A 25,968-nucleotide genomic window follows, 5' to 3' on the forward strand; every position below is an offset into this window, starting at 1 on the left:
CACACATCGCCCACATAATATATACGCCTTCCTGCAGCCTCCCTCGTGTTCCCACGTGTCCATGTCAGTCCGTCTCTGTGCTGCTTCACATTCCTTCCTTCACTGTCATCTATGGTGGTCTTATCACTATGCAACTCTTTATAGAGAGGTTAATTATTGATGGAAGGCGACTGACGAGAGGTGTCAGCAATGCAACAATGGAAGCACCACGCACATCGAGAAATTGCTTAACATTCAAATCTCTGAAGCTCAAAACTCTGCGAGAGCCCAATGGTTGTGCTCTACACCGCTGGATGAGAAATTGTATTCATTCTTTTGTGTACATCATTGCCCTAATGACTGATATCACAACATGTAAAAGTCATTGTAAAATTAGCTAAACATCGGTAAACATTTAACTGGACAAATAAAAGTCTATAGTAAGAGAGCATAGAGTAACACAAAGGTAAAGCACGAAATTAAAGTGCAAATACAGATAAATAAAATTTTAGTAAAATTTAATAAAACGTTGTCATAAGCCATAGTAAAACCAAGATTATAGTGAAAAAATAAATAAATAAATAAATTACATAAAAAGTACTATCATATTTAATGACAGTGTCTTGAGGCAGCTATGACAGCAAGTGTCTGCCACCGAGAAATATGCACTGTGTTATATTAGTGTTGGTCATTAATCCATTCTTGAGAAAATATTCTTTTGCCTTAACAAGAATGGTTTGGTCTTCTTTAATGATATTCTCTAGGTGTGCTGTAGCACACCTAGAGAAGAAACTGAGTGTCATTCGCGTACTGAACTAAAATACAGTCACTGGTGCACTTAGCCATGTCATTAACATGTATAGTGGACAGTACTGGTCCAAGGGTGGAGCCTTGAGGGACACCGAAATGGACATTTACTTTAGCAGGTGTTGCCCTTTGCAGTTTGACTGACAGAGTCATATTGTATAAATAGTTGTTGAAGGAGTCTATGTTGAGGTGAGAACACTTTGCCAGGAGGTTATCATGGCTGACACTGTCGAATGCCTTAGACAAATCACACTGCGTCAACAATGACACTATCTTGTGGTCAATATTATTGTAAATATTATCTGTTATAATAGTTAGCGCAGACTCAGTTGAGAGATGAGGTCTAAAACCATGCTGGCTGTTAGAAAAGTATTTGTTATCCTCTAAAAATTCTAAAAGATGTTGACATGCAATTTTTTTCAAATATTTTGGAGAGCACCAGTAACAAAAAAAAAAAAAAGAACATAAGAAATAAGGAAGCTGCAAGAAGCGACCAGGCTTACACGTGACAGTCCCTGTATGAAATATACCTATCTTTTTCCATCTGTTATCCCCATCCATAAACCTGTCTAATCTTCTCTTAAAGCTCTCTAGTGTCCTAGCACTAACTACATGATAACTGAGTCCGTTCCATTCATCTACCACTCTATTTGAGGACCAATTTCCTCCTATCTTTTTCCTAAACCTAAATTTTTCAAGCTTGAACCCGTTATTTCTTGTTCTGTCCTGGTTGCTGATCCTAATAATTTTGCTTACATCTCCCTTGTTATAACCCTTATACCACTTAAAGACTTCTATCAGGTCTCTTAACCTACGTCTCTCTAAAGAATGTAAATTTAACAACTTCAGTCTCGCCTCGTAAGGAATACTCTTCATCCCCTGTATCCTTTTAGTCATTCTCCTCTGTACTGATTCTAATAGACCTATATCTTTCCTGTAATGTGGGGACCAGAACTGCACAGCGTAGTCTAGATGAGGTCTGACCAGCGCCAAGTATAACTTTAATATTACTTCTGGCCTTCTACTTTTAACACTCCTAAAAATTAATCTTAGTACCCTATTTGCCCTGTTTCTGGCTTTTATGCATTGTTTTCTTAGACGGAATTCAGAGCTAACTATAACTCGTAAATCTTTCTCGTACCCTGTACCTACCAGAGTTTGGTTGTTTAATGTGTACCTATTGTGTGGGTTTCCTCTACCTACGCTAAGTACTTTGCATTTATTGATATTAAATTGCATTTGCCATCTGTCCGTCCATTCATTCATTTTATCTAAATCTGCCTGCAAGGCGATGGCATCCGATTCTGAACTAATTAATCTACCTATCTTTGTGTCATCCGCAAAAAGGAACAGGACGATAATTGTTTGAATCATTAAAATCACCTTTCTTTAGCAGAGGAACGACACATGCGTTTTTCCAAGCCTGAGGAAATACTCCGGTAACATTTGAGCCATTTATGACGCATGGCAGGTAAGATGCAATAGAATATAAGGCATCCTTGATAAATTTGAGCAAAATTCCATCTGAGCCCACAGAACGTGTTTGGTTAAGACTTTTTACTGTTAATATGAGTGTGTTGGTGTCTACTGGCTTGGGTCTGAATTTTTCAGTCACACTACTGCACTTTACAAAGAGAAGGGTCCAGGGGGAGGACTGATTGCTCTGTACTGTCTGCTGCGTTATCATATGCTGTCTTTCCTACATTGGCAAAGAAATTATTAAATTATTCTGCTTTTTGAAAGACATTATGAAGTTCATATTTTTCTCGAGCCGCTTTTCTTGCCGGGAACTAATTATTTTATCACATTCCATATGGCCGATGAATTTTGTTTGCTCTTATTAGACTTTTTAAGATAATATATATTTTTTTTTTAGCAGCACCAGTAAGAGACTTTATTTCTTTCTTTTCATTCGTGTATTGTTTTTGCAGACAAATATTGTGTCTGGCTCTCCTCGGCTTGTTGCGGGTGTCGTCACGCTGCCTCACTGCTACACGCAAACCCTCAGTGAGCCAAGGCGCTGCAGGTCTGCTTGCTCCCTTAGTTACTAAAGGAGCACACGCATCCAGACAACTCATAAAATTAGTATTAAAATATCAAGTTGTAGATCAACGTGGCCTGTAGTCAGTATTTGATCAAAATGATGGGGTTTTGGCATGAGTAGCTCACAAAGCGTCCTTGTTATATTTACCAAGGTGACGAAAAGATTTTAGTTCATGCTCTCTCCGTCTTCTTGATATTTATTGTAATGCCAATTAGGTCATGATCAGGTGCTGGCCCGGGAACAACAGAGGTGGCCAAAACACTTTCTGGTTTATTAGTGATGATCACATCCAGCACTGTGTCTGTGGTTGACGTCATCCTAGTGAGCTTATTTATCATTGGTGTGAGTCTGCTATTTCTGATAATACCATCAATTTTGTTTTTCTTAGAAAATAAACCATCATTAAAATCACATAAACATATAAAGCCATTTCTTACATACAGACATTTGTTTCAACACATCTTGGACATATTCAGAAGAGGAAGCTGTGGCCTTGGGGTGTCTTTAAACAACCTATAATAAAAGCTGGTAACTTACTGCACTGTACACTCGTCCATAAGTCCTGGACACGAGGTTGCTTAGGAGTAGGTAGTTTTATCACACTTACCTTCAGCTGCTTGCTTACATATATGCAGACTCCTCCTCCACGTCCACCATCTCACCTGTGTGTTGTAAAGTTAAATGTTCATCAGGAATTTCATTACGAAGCCACGTCTCGGTAACACAACAAATCGATATTTCTTTCGTGTACAAGATGCTTAATGTCATCAAGGTTTGATTGCAAAGACTGGGTGTTTGTATGTTAAATAGTTATGAAATCGTTTTTAATATCAAACACATCGGCAGCATCTACCCCGCCAAATCCCTAACCGCTGTAGTAACTACATTGGCGAGATTTGTGTCCAAGTGTATGGCATCCTTCACACCTCAGCCTGTGCTCGTGTCTACACGTCAACTGTTTGAGGTTGAATTCACCGATATTGTGGCATCCTGGTTTCTTCTGATTATGCTGCTGCATATTTGTGGATGTAAAGATTCTTCGGCAGTGTGTGCTGTGCGTATTGTGTAGTGAAAATGTTGCTTCGGAGTGTGTTTCCCTGAGTGTATTTGGTGTGTGTGCTCCTGTCACGAGCCGTGTGACAGTAAATCTAGAGGATGGCAGGCTCGGACACACAAAATGGTTGAAGTTAAAACACTAGGAACCCCAACAACGATATATATATATATATATATATATATATATATATATATATATATATATATATATATATATATATATATATATATATATATATATATATATATATATATATACAGACATACCTCGGTACTCGACCATAATCCGTTCTGAGGTGGTGGTTGAGCACCGATTTGTTCGAACACCGAAACCAATTTTCCCATAAGAAATAATGGAAAGTATTTTAATCCGTTCTTACCATTAAGAAAAATACCTAAAATATTATAATACCTAAAATATTATACTGCGACGCGAGGTCGGACACTCGTACACCACTTTCATATTTTGCTATAATTTCCTTCTTCAGTTCAATAGTGGTCCTCACTGTTTTCCTCTTTGCCTTCCCCTTATCACTGTCGAGTATAGAGGCAGTCCAGTACCGAGGTACGACTGTATATATATATATATATATATATATATATATATATATATATATATATATATATATATATATATATATATATATATATATATATATATATATATATATATATATTGAATAGTAACAATAAAAATAAAAAAAAGAACAAAAATGAAGCAGGACAATAAATTAACAATAATTATATAGTATGAAATACTTGTAGTGATGGCACGGGCTCAGCAGTTGTCTATGCGTGTGTGTGTGTGCGAGTGTGACGTGAGTGTAGCACTTGTATAACGAGGGTGTGTGCAGGTGTAACGTGTGGCGTGGCGACGTGAGGTCGCCACGTGGAGACGTGAATGTGTGTGCACGAGTGTTGTGAGTGTTCTGGTATGCTTGTGTGAAAGATGACCCAGAATCCAAGCTCCCGGGAGAGGGAAGTAGATCCTCTGCTGTGTACTAGTAGACTCCTGAGGTGTCGACCATAAGGCAGGAGGTGGCTTGGGTTTGGTGCCCGAGGCTTGAGTCTGAAGCCCCGATGTAAGTGGAGCGGTATATCGAGATTCCCAACCTGCGGGCGTCTCGAGGAGTGGCGGATGAGGGAGCCAAGTCCCATGAGCTCGAGGGCTGTTATAGTATATATATATATATATATATATATATATATATATATATATATATATATATATATATATATATATATATATATATATATATATATATATATATATAGTTGTAATTTACGTAAATCCTTATGAACGTGTTGTTTCTCGTTACTCAGAAAACATGGACGCACACCCACCCACCCACTCACACCAACGCGAACACTCAGCGACCCATCTTGGCATACACACACACGCCGTCCAGCCCTCAATCCTTCGTCAGGAAAGCTTATCTTCACAACCTAGATATAAAGGTGTGTTGGTTCTCGAGGATGAGTGGATTAAGCGTGACTCAAGCCATCGGGCGCCCCGCGAAGAGACAAGCAGCGATTCGTCTGGCTGAGGAGACTAGACGGCAGCTCTCTGGCTTGAAATGCTGCGTCACAACGTCCAAGGAGGCTGCAATGAACATGTCAACGTTCATCATGTCACTTTTTTTTTTTTTTTAGGTTAGAAGTTTGAAATTTTAAATGCCTAAAATGAAAATTACTAGATATGTTTTATATGCATTATGATCTTTATAACTATAACTATATATATATATATATATATATATATATATATATATATATATATATATATATATATATATATATATATATATATATATATATATATATATATATTTTTTTTTTTTTTTTTTTTTTTATTCAGTATTATAGTGGCAAGAAAATATCTTGAAATGAAATGTACAATGTGTTCATTTCGTAACGTAAATATTCAACATGCATAGAAAAATCTAAAGATGAAATGATTTTGCAATATCTGAGGATTTCATTAATGTTTTGTTGGTAGCCTTGTAGTTGTTCAATGACAGAACAAAGCGAGAAACTCACAAATAAGTTAATCAGTAACTGCCAGGAGGAGAGTGTTGAGAATGAGGGTCTTGCATGTCAGGCTGCGATCATTGCTGGCCGTAACAGTCCAGACGTTAGTAATGCCATATTCATTATAGCGGCAGGTGGGGAGGTGCGGCTATGAATGTGCTTCCCTGCACGGCTGTTGGCTGGAAGCTTACAGTGCAGTACCGCAAACCTAAGGGGGTTCTCCATTGCAGCATCAACCCGACCTGAGCCGACTGCGGGAGTGACAAATGGTTCCCTGGACGCCGTGTGTCACCGGATTGCAGGCGAGCGTCAGGCGGACCATGAGTCGGGACGCTGGCAAGTCCTTTGACCAGAACCTGACCAGGAAAATTTAAGAAGCGTGGCCTTGACCTTGCTCAGCAGTTGTGCCCACACCTGACCTACGTTATGTTGCTCTGCGTTAATTGTTTCTGGCAAAGTGAGTTACTGCAGCCGTGCCTTCAGTGTGTCACCATAATTTGCAAGCAGTCGATTTCCTGCTCTACTTTACCAGGTGGTATTTGTTTTGAAAGAGAGTTGAGAAGTGGATTATGTCATGCTCTCAACCTAAATTTTATACTTCTTTATTCATAACTGCATCAACAGACCACTTGGGAAAAGTAATGCTTTGTGCCTCTGTTTGTTTTCATTTCACGACACGGTAAGAAGGGAGAGCACGTTCACAGAGCAAAGAATTCAAGAGATACCTCTTTGAATTCTGGGAAAATAGGATGCGCATTTCTGGTCGTCCTTCAGAGAAGCTAATGTTATGCATGCGTATGCCATTTAAATTCAGCGAAGAAATTTGAGAAATACTTTTGAAAATTTTTTTTAACGAACTCCTATCGTTAAATCTTCATAAGAAACGTTTGCACCATAAAGTAACGAAATTTTGTGCCTCACATCCAGCATCAGAGACCATAAGAGCAACAGCAAGGTGTATTCGAGGAGCAGTGTTAAGATGTGCATAAACAAAGTAAAATATACGTAGTGCTGACAGGCATCACAGAAAAGAAAACTTGTAATAACATTCCAAAGGAAAAAACTTTTAACCAGTACAGTGTTGCGCTTTGTCAGAGATAGTGGTCTTGTCAGGCTGCATTTCTTTTTCCTATGCTTTTTATTTACCCCGTAAAATAACAGAAAAAGGAAAATAACAACTCGTTTCATATATATATATATATATATATATATATATATATATATATATATATATATATATATATATATATATATATATATATATATATATATATATATATATATATATATTATTCCCATGGTATGAATGCAAGTGTGCCTACCATGCGATTTTGATTCCAGGATTGTTTCCCTCCTCAGAGCCCACGATATCAGACTTGGGAAGCGGAATTTTACTTTTATATTTTTTTTAAAGCTTTCAATCTCACCTCTACATATACTTTCACAACTTTACAGTATGTGCAATAAATAAGTACGTCTTTACATTATAAATACCTATAAATAAAATAGAACTATACGTTCAGGTAAAAGGTTGGATGTACATCTGGCAACACCTTACGTCTCAAGGCCATGGCTGCTGCGTACACCTGCAATTAGAGACGTCGCAGTGAGCGTTTTGATACCAGATAGCGCCAGAATTTTTAATTCTCGCCGGAAAATAAATACTTTTTGGGGCAAGGTTTTACAAGCTTACAAAGGTGTATCGTTGCACAGTAATGCGTCTGAATTTTAAGTCAATTAATTTCGTGATAACTGACAGCACATGACATTGTTTGAGCCTCTATTCATAATTTCAGATAATATTCTTAAAAGAGCCTATAAGTGTATCAAGGCAGGCAATCTGTAATTTTCTACTGACCTCAATGGAAGTATACTAATATATACTTGCATTTTCATGTACTAAACAACAGGCAAATCCATTTAATGTAAAGAAAATATAATTTTGTATCAGAGACTTTATTTTTGCGGTACGATCACTATCCTCGGGTACTTGGGCAGCGAGCAAACCAAAACACAGACACTCGACTACCCTGCACAATGGATACATCACCGCCACAATCATGGACTACAGCGGAATTAAGAAAATTCTTGAAAGAACGAGCTATACCCTATTCTGGATATAGTAAAGCAAAGTAAAGGCCTTTGTATCGGCAGAACTGAGAGGCTATTGTTTACACTTTACACTCCCTAACGGCGCGCGGCGCTTTCTTTAACTGAAGAATCATGATCAAGATAAGTACGTCGTACGTCCGCCAGCGGTGCTGTTCTTTATTTTATTTCACTGATTACTTTCATATACAGGACGTGTCAGTGATATCTGATATTTTTCAACATTCCCAGATAAAATGCACGAGCCGAAGTCAACATCCTTTTATTTTTACTGTTTATACTTACTTAAAAAAAAAATTCATTACCTATTTTTAGTTTTATCTTATAGTTCAATTAACAAAGCCTTATCATACACCAGTAAGTATGAATATTAATATTAAGGGTTATGTTTTTAATTTTAGATACACTTGTGCAGCAATTCATGCTGTACTTTTCCTGCACATCGATTTCAAATTTAGCTAAGTCACCCCTTTGCCCCACGAAATCGGAGACAATTAAAAATGCTGGCGCTGATAGGTATCTACCAGCCTCACTGCGACGTCTCTAATTATCAAAGAATATAACATCTATGAATTTTGTGACTTACAGTTTTCCTTTCTGGTTACTCTGAAGTCTCATTTCCTATTTACTATGCCTTACTGATTATAGATTTGAGAAATAATTTCTATTTTCAACCTCGCAACATAGGTGGAAATACAAAAGCAGGCAGGGAGTTCCAGAGTTTACCAGAGAAGGGCATGAATGATTGAGAATACTGGTTAACTCTTGCATTTGAGAGGTGGACAGAATAGGGATGAGAGAAAGAAGAAAGTCTTGTGCAGCGAGGCCGAGGGAGGAGGGGAGACATGCAGTTAGCAAGATCAGAAGAGCAGTTGGCATGAAAATAGCGGTAGAAGATAACAAGAGATGCAACATTGCGGCGATGAAAAAGAGGCTGAAGACAGTCAGTTAGAGAAGAGGAGTTGATAAGACGAAAAGCTTTTGATTCTACTCTGTCTAAAAGAGCGGTATGAGTGGAACCCCACAATAAATGTGAAGCATACCCTATACATGGACGGATAAGGCCCCTGTACACAGCAGCTTGGGGGTAGGGGATGAGAGAAAAAAAAAAAAAAAAAACTGGCGGGGAAGACCCAGAACGCCTAACTTCATAGAAGCTGTTTTACCTAGAGATGAGATGTGAAGTTTCAAGTAAAGGACAAACCAAGAATGTTCAGTGTAGAAGAGGGGGACAGTTGAGTGTCGCTGCAGAAGAGGGAATAGTTGTCTGAAAGCTTGTGTCGAGTTGATAGATGGAGGTATTGAGTTTTTGATGCACTGAACAATACTAAGTGTGCTCTGCCCTAATTAGAAATTTTAGAGGGATCAGAAGTCAGGCGTTCTGTGGTTTCGCTTCATGAACTGAAGGGTTGGATGTCTATGAGAAGAAGTAGAAATGTGCAGGGTGGTATCATCAGCGTAGGAATGGATAGGACAAGAAGTTTGGTTTAGAAGATGATTGATGAGTAATAGGAAGAGAGTGGGTGACAGGACAGAACCCTGAGGAACACTACCGTTAATAGATTTAAGAGAAAAACAGTGACCGTCTAGCACAGCAGCAATAGAACGATCAGAAAGAAAACTTGAGATAAAGTTACAGAGAGAAGGATAGAAGCCGTAGGAGGATAGTTTGGAAATGAAAGCTTTGTGCCATATTCTGTCAAAAGCTTTTGATATGTCTAAGGAAACAGCAAACGTTTCACAAAAATCTCTAAACGAGGATGACCAAGACTCTGTAAGGAAAGCCAGAAGATCACCAGTAGAGCGGCCTTGACGGAACCCATACTGGCGACCAGACAGTAGGTTGTTAAGTAATAGATGTTTAAGAATCTTCCTGTTGAGGATGGATAAATTAAAATGTTTACAGAGGCAGGAAATTAAAGCAACAGGGCGGTAGTTTGAGGGCTTAGAACGGTCATCCTTTTTAGGAACAGGCTGAATGTAGGCAAACTTCCAGCAAGAAGGAAAGGTAGATATTGACAGACAGAGTTGAAAGAGTTTGACTATTCAAGGTGCAAGAACGGAGGCACAGTTTCTGAGAACAATAGGAGGGACCCCATCAGGTCCATAAGTCTTCCGAGGGTTTAGGACAGCGAGGGCATGGAAAACATCATTGCGAAGAATTTTAATAGGTAGCATGAAGTAGTCAGAGAATGGAGGAAAAGGAGGAATAAACCCTGAATCATCCAAGATAAAGCTTTTAGCAAAGGTTTGAGCGAAGACTTGGCATTGTTCCTGGCAGAAATATAAAGCTCATGAGATTCTGGTGATTGAGGGATCAAGTACTTTTTGTGGGCTACCTCTCCATCATGTATAGCACGAGAAAAGTCTTGCAAGGTTTGGAAGGTTTAGGTTGAGAAAAAGAGTGAGGAATGTACGTCTCTATGCCAGACACTATCACTTTTGTTATGCTCTCGGGACACAGAGACGGGTCTCTGACACGGAAGCAGTAGTCATTCCAAGGAAAACTAGCAAAATACCTCCCTGGCCATTTTCGAGTGACGTTTGTGGCTCGGGTGACGACTTTAGAGCACAACTTCGGCAGAGAAACTAACATGACACACCTGTTCGGGACTGACGCAGACATCTTCCAGTACATGGAAGTAGGTGGCAAGGAGTCCGAGTGAGTTGCTGACAGAAAGAAGAGGAAGGTGAAGAAGCAGCTTCAGTTCAGCGATGACTATGAGCCAGAAGGGCATTAGGAAAACCTGGCTATAATGCAGCAGGTGGCGCCTCCTGATTCCTACGCCTTCAAGTGCATAATACTTTGCAAAGAAAAGGCGACCAGGTTCCATCTAATTTCTCTGAAATGTCATGTGACTACCATTGGATGTTGTTTTGAAGAGAAAAAAAAAAAAAAAAGTGAAAGTGGAAGGCAAAAACAGTTGTCTGTCTTTATCTGCAAACATCTCAGTCTGTCTTTTTTTTTCTTTTTTTTTCGTTATTTCTCGCTAACCACTGCACCAATTGTAATGAAACTTTTTGCATATGAAAGAGTTTTTTTTGTTATTTTTTATTTATTTTTTATAATTATTTTTTTATTTATTTAATTAACTTATTTATTTTTCTTTTATTTTCATTTATTTATTTATTTATCTATTTTTATTTTATTTATTTGTTTCTTTTTTTGTTGTTGGGAGAACAACAGTAATGTCGAGGGTTAACCTTTCGTAGTCAGTCTCAGTATTGCTTTTATAGGGATTGTCTACAACAGTTTTCATAGTCAAATCCTACTGAAAATTAGTGACAGTGACTCACTTCTCCCTTACGTCTTGCCGACCACTTTTGCGTTTCCTGTCAGTTGTCATTGTGATGGCCATCATAATAATACCTCGGAGTCTCCACCCGGGGAGGGGACCACAGATGTCCCCAGGTCGGACTGCTCTTCTTGTATCGACCCTAAGTGTCTTGACACCCCTTTCAACTTTTCTTCATTAATTTCTGCATCATTTGTGGTCTCAGATCTAATTTTCAATATGTAGAACATCACCAATCCTCTACTAAACCTCATCTTCTTTTCCTCACTGAAACATTGGTGTCTGAGGCAACTGACACACACACACACACACACACACACACACACACACACACACACACACACACACACACACACACACACACACACACACACACACACACACACACACACACACACACACACAGAGAGAGAGAGAGAGAGAGAGAGAGAGAGAGAGAGGGGCCAAAGCAAACATTATATGTATAAATGGTTGTTGTTCACAGAAAAGGTTTCTCTAAAAAGGTGTGTGAGCTTGTGTTTGCACAGCAACACGTGTTTTACATAGCGACAGGAACACGTGCTCTTCCTCTTCCTCCCCCTCCTCCTCCTCCTCCTCCTCCTCTCCCTACCGCTTACCTATTTAAAAACTGATGTGTTTTCTCCTCCATCACTGCAATCAATGTCATCATCAATATCATCACCATTGTCATCATCATTACCATCATCATCGTCATCATCATGACCATTATTATCTTCTTAGTCACCACCACTAGTCATCACCACCCCTTCTATTAACTAGTCATCACCATATCCGCCTTTTATCTACCTACTCACCGCTCACCAAAATAACCCACAGATCACACGAAACATGAGGCTAATCCTTCACTATGATGTGTCAGCCTTGTCAATTGATTCTTCTACCAAATGTATATTAAAAAAAAAAAAAACTATAACCTATGAGTCCTGTAGCTTCTTCTCGTTGTGCCAAGACAATGTCTAGTGCAACTTTCGCGTAGACTTTCTAAACATACCTCAAAATAGTCGAGTATTTCAAATCTCTTAATACCTGCATTATTTCTATTTTTATTTTACTTATTTATTTATTTATCTTATTTTATGTTTATTTTTAAGTATTATATATATATATATATATATATATATATATATATATATATATATATATATATATATATATATATATATATATATATATATATATATATATATATATATATATATATATATATATATATATATATATATATATATATATATATGTTATTTTTCAGAGAAATCCTTTGCAAAGGAAAGATACATTGATTCCCTGTTGTCTTTAATGGTTTGTAAATTAAAGAGCGTCAGTATTACATATTGTTTGTGTGAGTGACGATCAAAAGTGATTAATTCGACAGGAGGCGATGTAACTTTGGCAATGGCCTGCTGGGTTGATCACAAATAACCATCTCCCGGAATATCATAATTTGGACCGTTCTGATCAACGACTGCTTACCGGTAGCAATATGGAGCAAAGATCATCAAATTCAATGAGTTATATCTCTGAAAAAAAAAAAAAATGTGAAAGAAATAGGAAGACTCAAAGGTTAAAACTCACATACGAGGAAAACAACTGAGAAATAAATGTGCAAACTAGAAGGTTAAAGTAGAAAAAGTAAGAGTATTGAAATGGACACACGAAAAAAAAAAAAAAAAAATTATAAAGAATACCAGATGGACAAAAGACAGGGGGAAAAAAAAGAGAAAGAGGAAGAATGGAGAAAAAGAGAATGCAAAAATAGACCTGAGGGAAACAGAGAGAAATGCATGAGCGAAACAAACGGGAGGAGGGAAAAAAGAACAGAAAGAAAGAAAACAGAATTGTAGAAACTCTCTCCTGATAAAGGGAGCAGAGTAATCCGTCAGTCTAGGAAACAGTCTAGGAAGAAACTTAACACCTGGTGGATGAAAAAGCAAGTCGCTACTAATCCCAACATTGGCACAACTACTTCTGAATTCCCGTTTTAATCCTTTTCTATTAGTTTTCCATTGTAATAGAAAGGAGAATGTCAGGCCAGTCATTAGAGAGGAGGAAGAGAGAAACAAAATATCGAATAATGAATACGTTGCATTTCTGTTTGAGGTGCGCCACGCATGAGCTTCAGTGCCTCCATCATGACTCTTCTTTATTCTTCCTGTTTTGTGAGATTTCAACGCTTTCCCTTTTCGGACTGTTGGTTGCACGCCTCTCCCCCTATTCCCTCCCTCTCCCCAACGTCTCACCATCCCAGCTAGTCTAACCACGCGTCCCCTTTTTCCCTGTGCCGCTTTTTTTTCTTTTTTTTTTCTCTTTTTTTTTCTCTTCACCTTTAAACTTTTTGCCCCATTTCCTTCCTCCTAAATACTCTCCCTTGTCCCTCCGCTCCGTGCTTCCTTTCCCTTTCAAGTTACCATCGCCGCCTCTTCCTCATTCCGTCCAACAAACTCTGGGTCTGCGTCCCGCCCGTTTATCCTCCTCTTCCTGCTGCTGCTGCTGCCTCATGTAACATCCACCGCGGCAAAAGTCAGGTTTAATTGCGTCTGTATTTCAGGTAGTTGTTCTGGAAAATCGTTACTCCGAATCATGCTCCTGGCGACCTTGACTTGAGTTGAGTTGCTCTGTATGTAACTGCCGCCAAAGTAAAACTGTTGAAAATTCATTAGTTAGCAAGCACCACCAGATTAATTACCATCTCGTGCACGTTGTAGTCAGCAATATTTCCGTGGCCGGGCATTCAGAAGCTACTCAGTGGTTAGGTACAAGGAAAGTTGTGGTATTCGAAATTCAGTGTTCTAGGCGAGTGAGTAACTTTGCTTTGTTAGATCTCACTCTTCGTAACAAATTGATCGCAAACGTTACCTCTGCTTTGCTCTTCGTATTTTGGGGAACAAGGAATACACATATAGTTAAGTTCCTTATTATATATTTTTCGAACGCGGGTGTCTTCACACAGTAGCGCGGAGTCTGGTGTCTGCATGATGGGTAATGTGTTTGATATGTAGCCATTAATTGTGAGCAGTATATAGGCCATGTAATAGGCTCAACAGACCAGCTGGTTGTTGGTAACCATATTTTACAGACACGAGCTATTTTGTACGTTTCATAGGCTCTCCTTTTCCTCTTCCTACTTTTCATTTTCCTTCATAATTCACTTGACTATTATTTCTCCTCTTTCCCATTTACCTTTGTCAGTCTTCCTCTTGTTTCATTACACCTGCAGAAGCAATTTCAGTATTCGTTAACAAGACTTGCAAAGCAGATTCAGTGGAAAGTTGTGTTTCATCTGCAGCATTCATGCAGCGTCTGAAGAAGCTGGATAATCTTTTCATTGTTTTTACACCGCAAGTCTTTATAATTTAGTAAGTCTGTACAGAGCAGTGACGTAATGATTATGATTATTGTTGATTTATTTCTCAGAAGGGCACACTTGCTGCTAATGTGATAAAATTTAATAATATGTGTATATTATAAGGAATTCTATCATGAAATAAATAATTTGAGGCACTGAAACGCTTCCCTGTCTCCTGACAGTTTGCCACGATGAAGAGAAGAGGAGGAGGACGAGAACTCCTTGAGACACACACCTTTTGAGACAGACAGGCAGACAGTTAGATAGATAGATAGATAGATAGATAGGCTGATTGACTTTATTGACAAATAGGATATGATGGATTGAATGAGTGATAGATAACATGATGAAGAATAGATGGCTTACAGACAGTTATCATCTCCTTTCACTCTCCCCATCACCCACACACTGCATCATTTCCATACAGTGGCTTACCGGATTCTGTATCCTGTAGCCACCTCACCCACCCCCCCCCCCAACCTCTGCACACTACTCTTGAGGGAGTGGCCACCTGGGTCCCCGCCATAAATCACTCGCTAATTCATTTTTGTTCCAGCCAGTCTAATCAACTCCTTGAGCCCACAGCCTCTTTTTTTTTCCGTTTAGGTTTCCAGCAAGTCTGTCGTATGTTGCTGAAGGAGACTCTCTCTCTCTCTCTCTCTCTCTCTCTCTCTCTCTCTCTCTCTCTCTCTCTCTCTCTCTCTCTCTCTCTCTCTCTCTCTCATCACGAACTAGGACACAAGGTCGAAGGGGCATCATCTCCATGCTGCTGCGTCTTTACGAAACACACACACACACACACACACACACACACACACACACACACACACACACACACACACACACACACACACACACACACACACACACACACACACACACGCACACACAAAACCTCGTCAGGTCTCCCCTCCACATTTTCATGAATTATTGAGGCACGTTCTCTTCCTTTACCCCTTTCCTTTCCTTAGTTTCGTCCTGTGATCGTTTTCTTTTCGTCTCTCTTTTCGTCATCCGCAAAGCACAAGCATCACGGTACATTTCACTTTATCTTTCACCTACTCTCAGAGCACACACTCCCTCTTCTTCGTCTCCACCTCCCTTTAGATGCTAGGATATCCACCCTCCCTGCTACCTTTTCCTGACACTTTAATCCAGCCAGTGACACCGCCACTGTGTGCTGCGAAAAAGTGGCACAATTTAAGGGAAATCTTTGTAGCTTCAAAATCCTTAACCTTTGCAGCCCAGTGTCTCGCGTCCCCTCAGCGTGGCCAAGTCCCCTCCCGCGGTGCCATTCTCTCAAATCAGCCACAACATGTCAAGGCGGCCAGTCCCGGCTCCCTGCAGAGGCTTTTTGTGTTCTCACCATTTCTCTCCACCGTTGCTGCTCGCTGGTTCTTCTTCACCCTCACACCCGCCCGGGACTGACATCACAAGTGGAAGATATAACCCATTTGCAAGAGTTTTCATGACGACGAAGGAGCAACAGTGTGTGTAAAGGTCAATTTCCTGGACACTGGAGGCTAAAAATTGCTGCATACTCAGGGTATTCGGCGTCACAGAAAACGGAATTTGCCGCCTGTGAGGGCCTGCCCGCCCCTTGATAGGGGGGTGGGTGTCTCAAGGCGCCCGTGCATTGTGGCGTGGCTCGTGTGGCTGGTGGGTGCTTGCTCCTTCTTGTGAGAATGTGGCGTATACCTCTAGATTTTTTTCACGGTTTGATATTAATATGTGAGATGTAGTACGAGATTATGTTTCCGCGTGTGTGAGAGGTTAGTTAATAGAAAAAAAAAATAAGTAAAAAAACTAAGAGTCATTGTCGTTCATTAACAAAACTAAGTAGAAAATGGTTTCAATAGAGATGGCTAAATTAATTTCAGAAATGTCTGCCTATTATTTTTCTCCACATTCCATTATAACATTGTCTTTTGTTTGTTGTTTTTCTCATAAGCTGTTATTTAAAGATGGTGACGATGATAATGAAGAGTTTGTAACAATGTGCTTAATGATTACCAAACAAAGCAGTATTTGTACCATGAACCTCGCGGCTAATGGGGGAAAATTGCCTTTCTAGTACACACATGAAAAGCAACAAAGGAAAGTTGAGTTGAGCCTCTCTTGTGGAAAATAAATAAATAAATAAATAAATTCTTATGGTCTGTCACATTCCTAGTTTATTCATTCATCTGTTTATTTATTTATTTATCTATTTGTTATTCATTTATTTATTTATTTATTCATTCATCTATTCAGTTTACAGAGTCTATAATGAGCCAATACGATCTGTGTAAGGTTTTCCATAATATCATAATTCCTGATAACAAAGCACGTTCAATATTCGTATATAATGTCACCCGATACGCATTTTTGCCGTTATAGTCATTAAAACCCTCCACAGTCCATCCATGCAAAGCTGCACTTGGCTAAAAATATATTTCAGTGCAGCACATTACACGTGAGTGTTTAATGTCATTATTATTCATATTAGTAGTTATAATTTTCATGAGTGTTATTACCGTAGCTACTATTACTACTACTTCTACTACTACTACTACTACTACTACTACTACTACTACTACTACTACTACTACTACTACTACTACTACTACTACTACTACGAACAAGAAATAACGGATTCAAACTTGAAAATAAGTTAGGTTTAAGAAAACGAGAGGAAGGAATTAGTTCTGAAATAGAGTGATAGATGAATGGAATGGGCTCATTAATCAAACTGTTGGTACTAAGCTTCAGAAAATTATAGGAATGTATGGATAGTGATCATACACGAAAATAAGTAGATACTGTATGTATGTTTCATAGGGTGACTGTTACGTGCTGGCTTGTTGGCTTCTTGCAGCTTCCCTTGTTCTCTTATGTTCGTGTTTTCTTATGTACTACTACTACTACTACTACTACTACTACTACTACTGCTACTACTACTACTACTACTACTACTACTACTACTACTACTACTACGACTACTACTGCTGCTGCTGCTGCTTCTGCTGTTGTACAACTATCATATACTTTTCTCCCTTAATCGTACCCTAAAAATAAGCGCGAACGGTATCAAGTTAAGAAAGAAAGGTAACGCAGCTTACAGTTCACTATAAAATCCTACATAAGAGAGAACAGTAGAGCAACATTCATAGCTATTCAGAATGGAAATACTTTGATTTTTGTCTCGTTTTTCTACATCCTTTGAAATTCCTTTTTATCAGCGGAATGTGTGTGTGTGTGTGTGTGTGTGTGTGTGTGTGTGTGTGTGTATGTGTGTGTGTGTGTGTGTATTTACCTAGTTGTCGTATACAAGACCTGAGCTACACTTGTGCCCTCCTATCGGTATTACGACTTCTTATCTATATTTGTCCTTTTCTTCCTTTCTTTAAGTGGGTGTGTAGGGAATCTGGGCTCGGGTGGTTGTTTGACTGCGTTTGGACATCATTACATGATTAAGTATGTATTTAGGAAGGAGATGCCTTTGATTTATTTATATATTCCTTTACTCATAGTTTATACACTACTACTACTACTACTACTAATAATAATAATAATAATAACAACAATAATAATAATATTACTACTGCTACTACTACTACTACTACTACTACTACTACTACTACTACTACTACTACTACTACTACTACTACTACCTACAACAACAACAACAACTACTACCTACAACAACAACAACAACTACTACCTACAACAACAACAACAACAACAACAACAACAACAACAACAACAACAACAACAACAACTACTACTACTACTACTACTACTACTACTACTACTACTACTACTACTACTACTAGTAGTAGTAGTAGTAGTAGTAGTAGTAGTAGTAGTAGTAGTAATAGTAATACTTCTATTACTACTTCTACTACTAATGCTGTCACAGCAGCTGCTGCTGCTGCTGCTTCTGCTACTACTACTACTACTACTACTACTACTACTTCAAGAAGTAAGTAATTCTTGCAGGGAAGCCACTGAACGCCTGACTTCAGATATCTCTAATATTTATGATTGAGGCAGAGCAAACTTAGTATTGTTCAATGGCTCAAAAAACTCAATTCCTCCATCTATCAACTCGACACAACCTTCCAGACAACTATCCCCTCTTCTTCAATGACGCTCAACTGTCCCCCTCTTCTACACTGAACATCCTCTGTCTGTCCTTTACTTATAATCTGAACTGGAAACTTCACATCTCATCTCTAGCTAAAATAGCTTCTATGAAGTTAGGTGTTCTGAGATATCCCCGCCAGTTCTTCTCATCTCCCCAGCTGCTAACTCTGTACAGAGGCCTTATCCGTTCATGTATGAAATATGCTTTACATATATATTGGGGGGTTCCTCTCATACCACTATTTTAGACAGGGTAGAGTCAAAAGGTTTTCATCTTAGCAATTCCTCTCCTCTAACTGACTGTCTTCAGCCTCTCTCTCACCGCCGCATTGTTGCATCTCTAGCTGTCTTCTACCGCTATTTTCATGCCAACTGCTCTTCTGATCTTGCTAACTGCATGCTTCCCCTCCTCCCACGGCCTCGCTGCACATGAACTTTCTTCTTTCTCTCACTCCTATTCTGTCCACCTCTCTAATGCAAGAGTTAACCAGTATTCTCAATCATTCATCCCTTTCTCTGGTAAACTCAGGAACTCCCTGCCTGCCTTTATATTTCCACCTTCCTATGACTTGAACTCTTTCAAGAGGGAGGTTTCAAGACACTCATCCTGTAATTTTTGACTACCGCTTTCGACTCTGTTCGTGGACCGGCACCTTGGTGGGCCTTTCATATTTATTGCAGATGTGTCACCCTTGGCCGGTGCCCCTCCTACATAAAAAAGAAAAAAAAAAAAAAAGACCCAAAAAGATAACTCTCTGCTTTATTTCCTACATTGTACATTTTTCCTAGCCAGAATATAATAATAAGGAATACACGAGTATAAGTAAAAAATGAGACGCTGATTCTTAGGCGAGTAAAGAATAACGTTAGGACAGTGTGCACTTGGTCGAAGATCTAGGCAGCTGTCTGGATCATTCTCATCAATTAATTAAATGAAGAGAACTGTTAATACTCTCAGATAATTTGTCATTGTCTAGTGAGAGTCATTAGTGAGCTAATTGTGTTATGGCCCGCTGGTTTTCATGGCAAGGGTTACTTATGCGTGAGGTGCTGTGGCGGCTGATGGAGTTTCCTTGACGTTGTAATCGAAATGCTGCCCTTCCAATGTTTTTTTTTTTTTTTTTCATTATATTGTGGATAGAAAAGTGTGCAGTAACAGCAACAGTGTTATTGTTGTTGTTGTTGTTGTTGTTACTATTTTATATGTGTGTTTGAAGACCAGCAAATGCAAAGAAAAAAAAAAGCGACACATTCGGCTGTCAAAAAGGTAAAATTGAAAGGGTTGTATGTCGCGGCATAGCAATATTTGCCTCCATCTTATTCAGTGCACGACGGGTAAATTAATTTTGTGACTCACATTTGGAACTTATAATGTGCAGATTGATTTCCGAAATAAAAGAGAAAACTGAAACTGGAGATCTTTTGGAAATAACAGAACAAATTAAGACTTTTGATAAAAATCTTCTTTCGTGCGTGTGATATTCCGACCGTGTTAATTAAGGATATACTTGCTCCTCGGCATCATACTTGCCACCAACACAGATCGCCCTTCCATCGCCTCTAATTGGAGTGTTTGGAGAGCGTCTCAGATCTTTTATACCGCCTCACTAAACCTTCGGCAGCCTCTCTCTTCCGATTTTTTTTTTTTTTTTTTTTTTACATTCCCTTGTGAAGAGGCTCTGTCCGGGATATTTTACTTTGCTTGGATTTTAGATCAGTATTGGTCAGTATGCTGTTTTGAAGTAAATTAAGTCTGTAATCCTCAACTTTGTGTGTGTGTGTGTGTATGTGTGTGTGTGGACACTGTGGAGAGTGGAGGGAATATTGTAAGAGTCAGTTAAATTCATGCCACAATTTTAATATCGGATCAATTCATTTTCTGCTAAACCTTTACTGTTTACAATGTTACAATATCTTGAGAAATATGAAGTATATATGACATGTTACAAATGAGTATTTCATTGCTAACATGCAACGAGGGTGGATAATCCTCTCTCTCTCTTTCTCTCTCTCTCTCACACACACACACACACAAGAATCGTTTCCTTTTATGTTAAGTGCTTCATATCTGTCTCGTTACAGTAACGTACGATAATGATAATTTCACCCTTGTTTTACAGATGCCTGTGTATAATTTGCAGATACACCACTAGTTTCAACATATTTGAATTCTTGCCTTAAAATAATGAAAAGTTGTGCGAAGGAAACAAGATATGAAGCGAATATTTTTGAGGATTCGAGACCGCACAACGAGCTAGTTGAAGCTACTGACGCTTTGTTAACCCTGAAATGACCACCCACCCTCATCCCTTCCTCCCTTCTCTCCTGGTTGATCAAGATGGACTAGAAATTAGGACCTGACTATGATATTCTCTGTTCTGCAACAGTAGACTATGGGCACCAGTTGTTTATAAGCCTGGATGTGTTTATACTGAAAACGGATAGCAGTGACTAAACTCGATTACTAAGTCTGACGAGGCATATGCGCATTCAGTGAGGTTTGCCATCACGATAAGTTTCACCAACTAGATAAAGATGGTTTATGTGATATCCACCTGGTATTAAAGCCACCTTGCGCTGCACTAAGTAATCATATGATAAGTTAGCTACAAGAAGATGCTCCTAAATCATAGAAATTTAAGTTGTTGATCGAAGAAAATAATATATTGGTGGTATGTACGAGCAACAGACCAGCGAGGATGAGAAATGGTGCGTGGCAGTGGTGAGTGGTGACCCTGGTCAGTCTTTGCTGGGGTGTTGCGTGAGGCGGAGTGATGCAGGGCGCGTTGGTGCCTGTGAAGGACTTTTGGCACAGAAATTTCGTATCGTCAGCATTGAGAGTAAGTATTTGAAATCCATTGTATAGTTGATAAGAATAAGCGGCTACAAACTGGCTATAGATGGTATGTTTTTTTTTTCTTCTTGTCTTGCAGAGGGTGTCACGTATAGGTCTACTAGCTTCTTGCAGCTTTCCTTATGTTCTTATGATCTTTAAATAGGGAGAAACATGGCATGAGTTCGGAAGTGTGTGTGTGTAATAATAGTAATAATTATAAATAATAATGATAATTATAATTGATAATAATAATATCCGGTTTATTAATCTTGCAGCCTTATAGCTAAACAACCACATATTGCGTACTTATACAGTAATATACATACACATTTAACCTTAAGGAAGTATCTTACAAGTTGATACTTTGGGTGCCAGATGGCGCCGGTCAACCTGATAGAGTAGGCCCAGGATAGTCAGGTCACCCCTGTGTATTTTACTATTCAGAGTTTGTTTATCCTACCTAGCTGCGGGTCACTAATTCCGATTTACACCAGGTACCTAATCACTGCCAGGTGAGCAGGGGCTACACTGCAAAGAAGTCCACCCAAAGACTTCTGACCTTACCCGGAATTCGAACCTGAGTCCTCCCGAGTATGAATCAGGCGTGAATCACTGCGCTACCAACTGTGTGTGTGTGTGTGTGTGTGTGTGTGTAGTCTGACTTGAATGTAGCACATTCCCTAAATGTAAGCTAGTTTAGTGTGCAAATGTACTCCTGAAGTCACACCTTAATATTACACGACGTTTTCTGATGCTATCAAAAAAATCCACGAGACAGTCTCACATACCCGCCTGCCTTGTGATGACTTGCTATGTTATGGAAGCGTTCGGTCACTCACCTCTGAATAATCTACGAGACAGTCTCACATACCCGCCTGCCTTGTGATGACTTGCTATGTTATGGAAGCGTTCGGTCACTCACCTCTGAATAATCCACGAGACAGTCTCACATACCCGCCTGCCTTGTGATGACTTGCTATGTTATGGAAGCGTTCGGTCACTCACCTCTGAATAATCGTTGTGATTATTCAGAGGTAATTCAAAGAACATATATTTCTGCTATTGTTCCCACTCCGCCTTTTTTAAATTGGCAGCGAAATACTGCTTTAGGAGTCTGGTGAGGTCCCAGCCCAACCTGCCCCGGAAGACTAAGTTTATTAGAAAAGTTTTGTCCCTGACTGGCTTGGTTTTGCCAAAAAATGAAAGTTTGAAATGAGTTCAGAAAATTTTATGCGCATTTTTTTCACATCCGTGTGTGTGTGTGTGTGTGTGTGTGTGTGTGTGTGTGTGTGTGTGTGTGTGTGTGTGTGTGTGTGCCCACGTTACTTGCACTATAACATCTACATTTAGCGTGGGGATCTACCATGGATTGAGAAAGGTCAGCGCGGGTCACCGGGTGGGCTGACAGGGATGACAGATCAGCCAGTGACCTCTGCTGTTTGGCCTCGTGTTTCATTAGCAAGGAAGTGAAGACCGCCTCTGTACGGATGTCATGTAAAGGTAGCGATGGTAACGAGAACAGCAACCATTCTGATAGATTTGTTTACTTGGTGGTGACATCCCTTCACAGTTGGTGATGTGACTTGTTTTGCACAGGGTGCAGATCAAGTGCATATGAGAATGATTACAACGAGAATAGCGATAATAATGAAGATTACTGACGTCATGATATTAACCATTGGATAATAGGTAATGGTAATATGGTAATTTGAGTAAGACTTGTAAGCTAAATTGTAGCTATTGGCACTTAAATCCCTGAAATATTCGATTGCGCGTTTTGTAGTCAGAGTGGTTACTTTGAAAGTTATACTCTAAACTTACCATGGGCTTTAGGCAACTGGTCACTTAATTAAGCCTGAGACGAAACCACACAAGTCAGAGGGATAAAGATCAGAAACATAACTGATAACAGCGACGATGAGAATAATGATAATGTCAAAGGTCACGATAATGGGGACAGAAAGCCTGGGACAAGAGACAGACCTCCAATATAAATTATTTCCACGAGACAACAATTCATTAATAACCTGGAGAGACCGAAAAGAATAACAGATTTGCTGAATTTCGCTTTAGGTGTTTTGCACTTTGTACAATGACGCTGATGAACTGAAAGTTGGCTCTTAATTCATTCTCGTGATAAATTTCCTATAATAATATAAATGTTTGCTGCATTAAAACGTTATTGAATTTCACAGTTATTAATGCTTGTTTATAGATATGTGTCTTACGAATGCAGGAGTTAACCAGTACCCTCACTTATTCATATCTTTTAATAGGTAACTATGGAACCTGTTTCTTTTTTTTTTATTTTCACCTATGACTTTACATTGAGAAATCGTTATTAAACTTGAGTTTCAGTGTTAGCGTTATTTCTATGACAGCAGAACATAAACGGACATTTTCCGGTTTTTGTGGCCTCGGCTGGTCTCCTCCAAGTATGAAAAAAATGTAGTGCATATATGTATTGTGATTATAGTAAAAATCACAATATATTATAAATTTATTTCTATGTAAGGTCTGTGTTGTATGCAATATGTAACATGTAAGTATTACTGAATAAGTGAACCACCTGGGCGTGGTTTATTTACGGGTTGTATTGTGGTGTTTTAGTTATAACTTCGTCTATGTTGGTAATTATGCTGGACTATTGAATTACATGAAATGCATTAGGCAAGGAAATTTGGGAATTAAGTGCATAAATGTTCGTACATGTTTATGTTTAATGTTTAATAGGGTTGTAGGGTTGTGTTGCTTTAGCCGGACACAGGCAGTGACTGACAACGTATCGTTGTTGTTTCCGGGTCTCAGAGGAGCCCAGCTTAGGCAGCGTGCATACGTGTCAGAGGTGTGTCCAGGATCTGTATTTTGTGTCAAATATCTCTTTTGACTCTTTATGCAACGATATTCAGGTTTGGGTCAGTAGCAGGGTTAATTTGTATAGGTATTAATGATTATTCCAGCGATGAGAGGGTGAGATAAATGAAACATGGCGGGGTTCCGGTGGAGAATTTTGCGTCAGTTCCATACCTGTGGTGAGACGGTGCATCATTTGTATGTAGTTATTAGGTGTATGTAGTTTGGTGAAGTGGCTGGTGTCCATGTGTTTGTCACTGTGGGACCTGTGCTGATTGATTCATGTTATTCGGGTCTTGTGTCGAAAGACGATGTGAGTTTGACTATTTTCGTCCAGCTATTTTCATGTATTGACTTCAGCTAAAGAACAGCAATTATATGAGCAAACTTTAACATCCATATCGAAAAACGAAAAACGATATATATATATATATATATATATATATATATATATATATATATATATATATATATATATATATATATATATATCGTTTTTCGATATGATAATGATATGATAATATATATATATATATATATATATATATATATATATATATATATATATATATATATATATATATATATATATATATATATATATCTTTGACTACTTAAGATAGTCTACTACCTTTGACTACTTAAGTAGTCAAAGATATATATATATATATATATATATATATATATATATATATATATATATATATATATATATATATATGTTACAGTCAATACCTGAATCCAGACAATTTGTAAAGTGACTTATTTTTTCAGGCAATTTGTGAACTGCCTGGTTAGGTTAGGTTAGGTTAGGTTAGGTTAGGTTAGGTTAGGTTATAACCTAACCTAACCTAACCTAACCTAACCTAACCTAACCTAACCTAACCTAACCTAACCTAACCTAACCAGGCAGTTCACAAATTGCCTGAAAAAATAAGTCACTTTACAAATTGTCTGGATTCAGGTATTGACTGTAACATATATATATATATATATATATATATATATATATATATATATATATATATATATATATATATATATATATATATATATATATATATATATATATATATATATCTTTGACTACTTAACTTCCAAAGTGGAGCACATTCTGACCCTCTTCCCTTTTGCAGAGATCTCCATTCTTGGAGACTTCAATGTTCACCACCAGCTTTGGCTTTCCTCTCCCTTCACTGACCATCCTGGTGAACTAGCCTACAACTTTGCTATCCTCCATGACCTAGAGCAATTGGTGCAACACCCTACTCGTATTCCTGACCGTCTTGGAGATACGCCCAACATTCTTGACCTTTTCCTGACCTCTAATCCTTCTGCTTATGCTGTCACCCTTTCTTCTCCGTTGGGCTCCTCCGATCACAATCTCATATCTTTATCTTGCCCTATCACTCCAATCCCTCCTCAGGGTCCCCCTAAGCGAAGGTGCCTCTGGCATTTTGCCTCT

At 38.7% G+C, this 25,968-nt stretch overlaps 1 protein-coding gene across 7 annotated transcripts in view; it reads left to right on the top strand.

Moving 5' to 3' along the window:
- The window catches only part of LOC135104966 (uncharacterized), a 95,615-nt gene that overhangs the window by 56,814 nt on the left and 12,833 nt on the right, over positions 1-25,968 (top strand). Inside the window, exons 4-5 of one of the 7 annotated variants that reach the window (XR_010270625.1) lie at positions 6,148-6,374; positions 15,930-18,171. The exons of 5 other annotated variants lie outside the window; for them this stretch is intronic. Coding sequence is in view for 1 of the 2 variants with exons in the window: in XM_064012802.1 (XP_063868872.1) it covers positions 15,930-16,158 (229 nt within the window). In the remaining variant the exon portion in view is untranslated. Of the gene's footprint in view, positions 1-6,147; positions 6,375-15,929; positions 18,202-25,968 lie in introns of those variants that run through there. One more of the 7 variants, XM_064012802.1, reaches the window with a different exon arrangement.

The sequence above is a fragment of the Scylla paramamosain genome, chromosome 11, assembly GCF_035594125.1.
Source record: "Scylla paramamosain isolate STU-SP2022 chromosome 11, ASM3559412v1, whole genome shotgun sequence".
NCBI classification, from domain to species: Eukaryota; Metazoa; Arthropoda; class Malacostraca; order Decapoda; family Portunidae; genus Scylla; species Scylla paramamosain.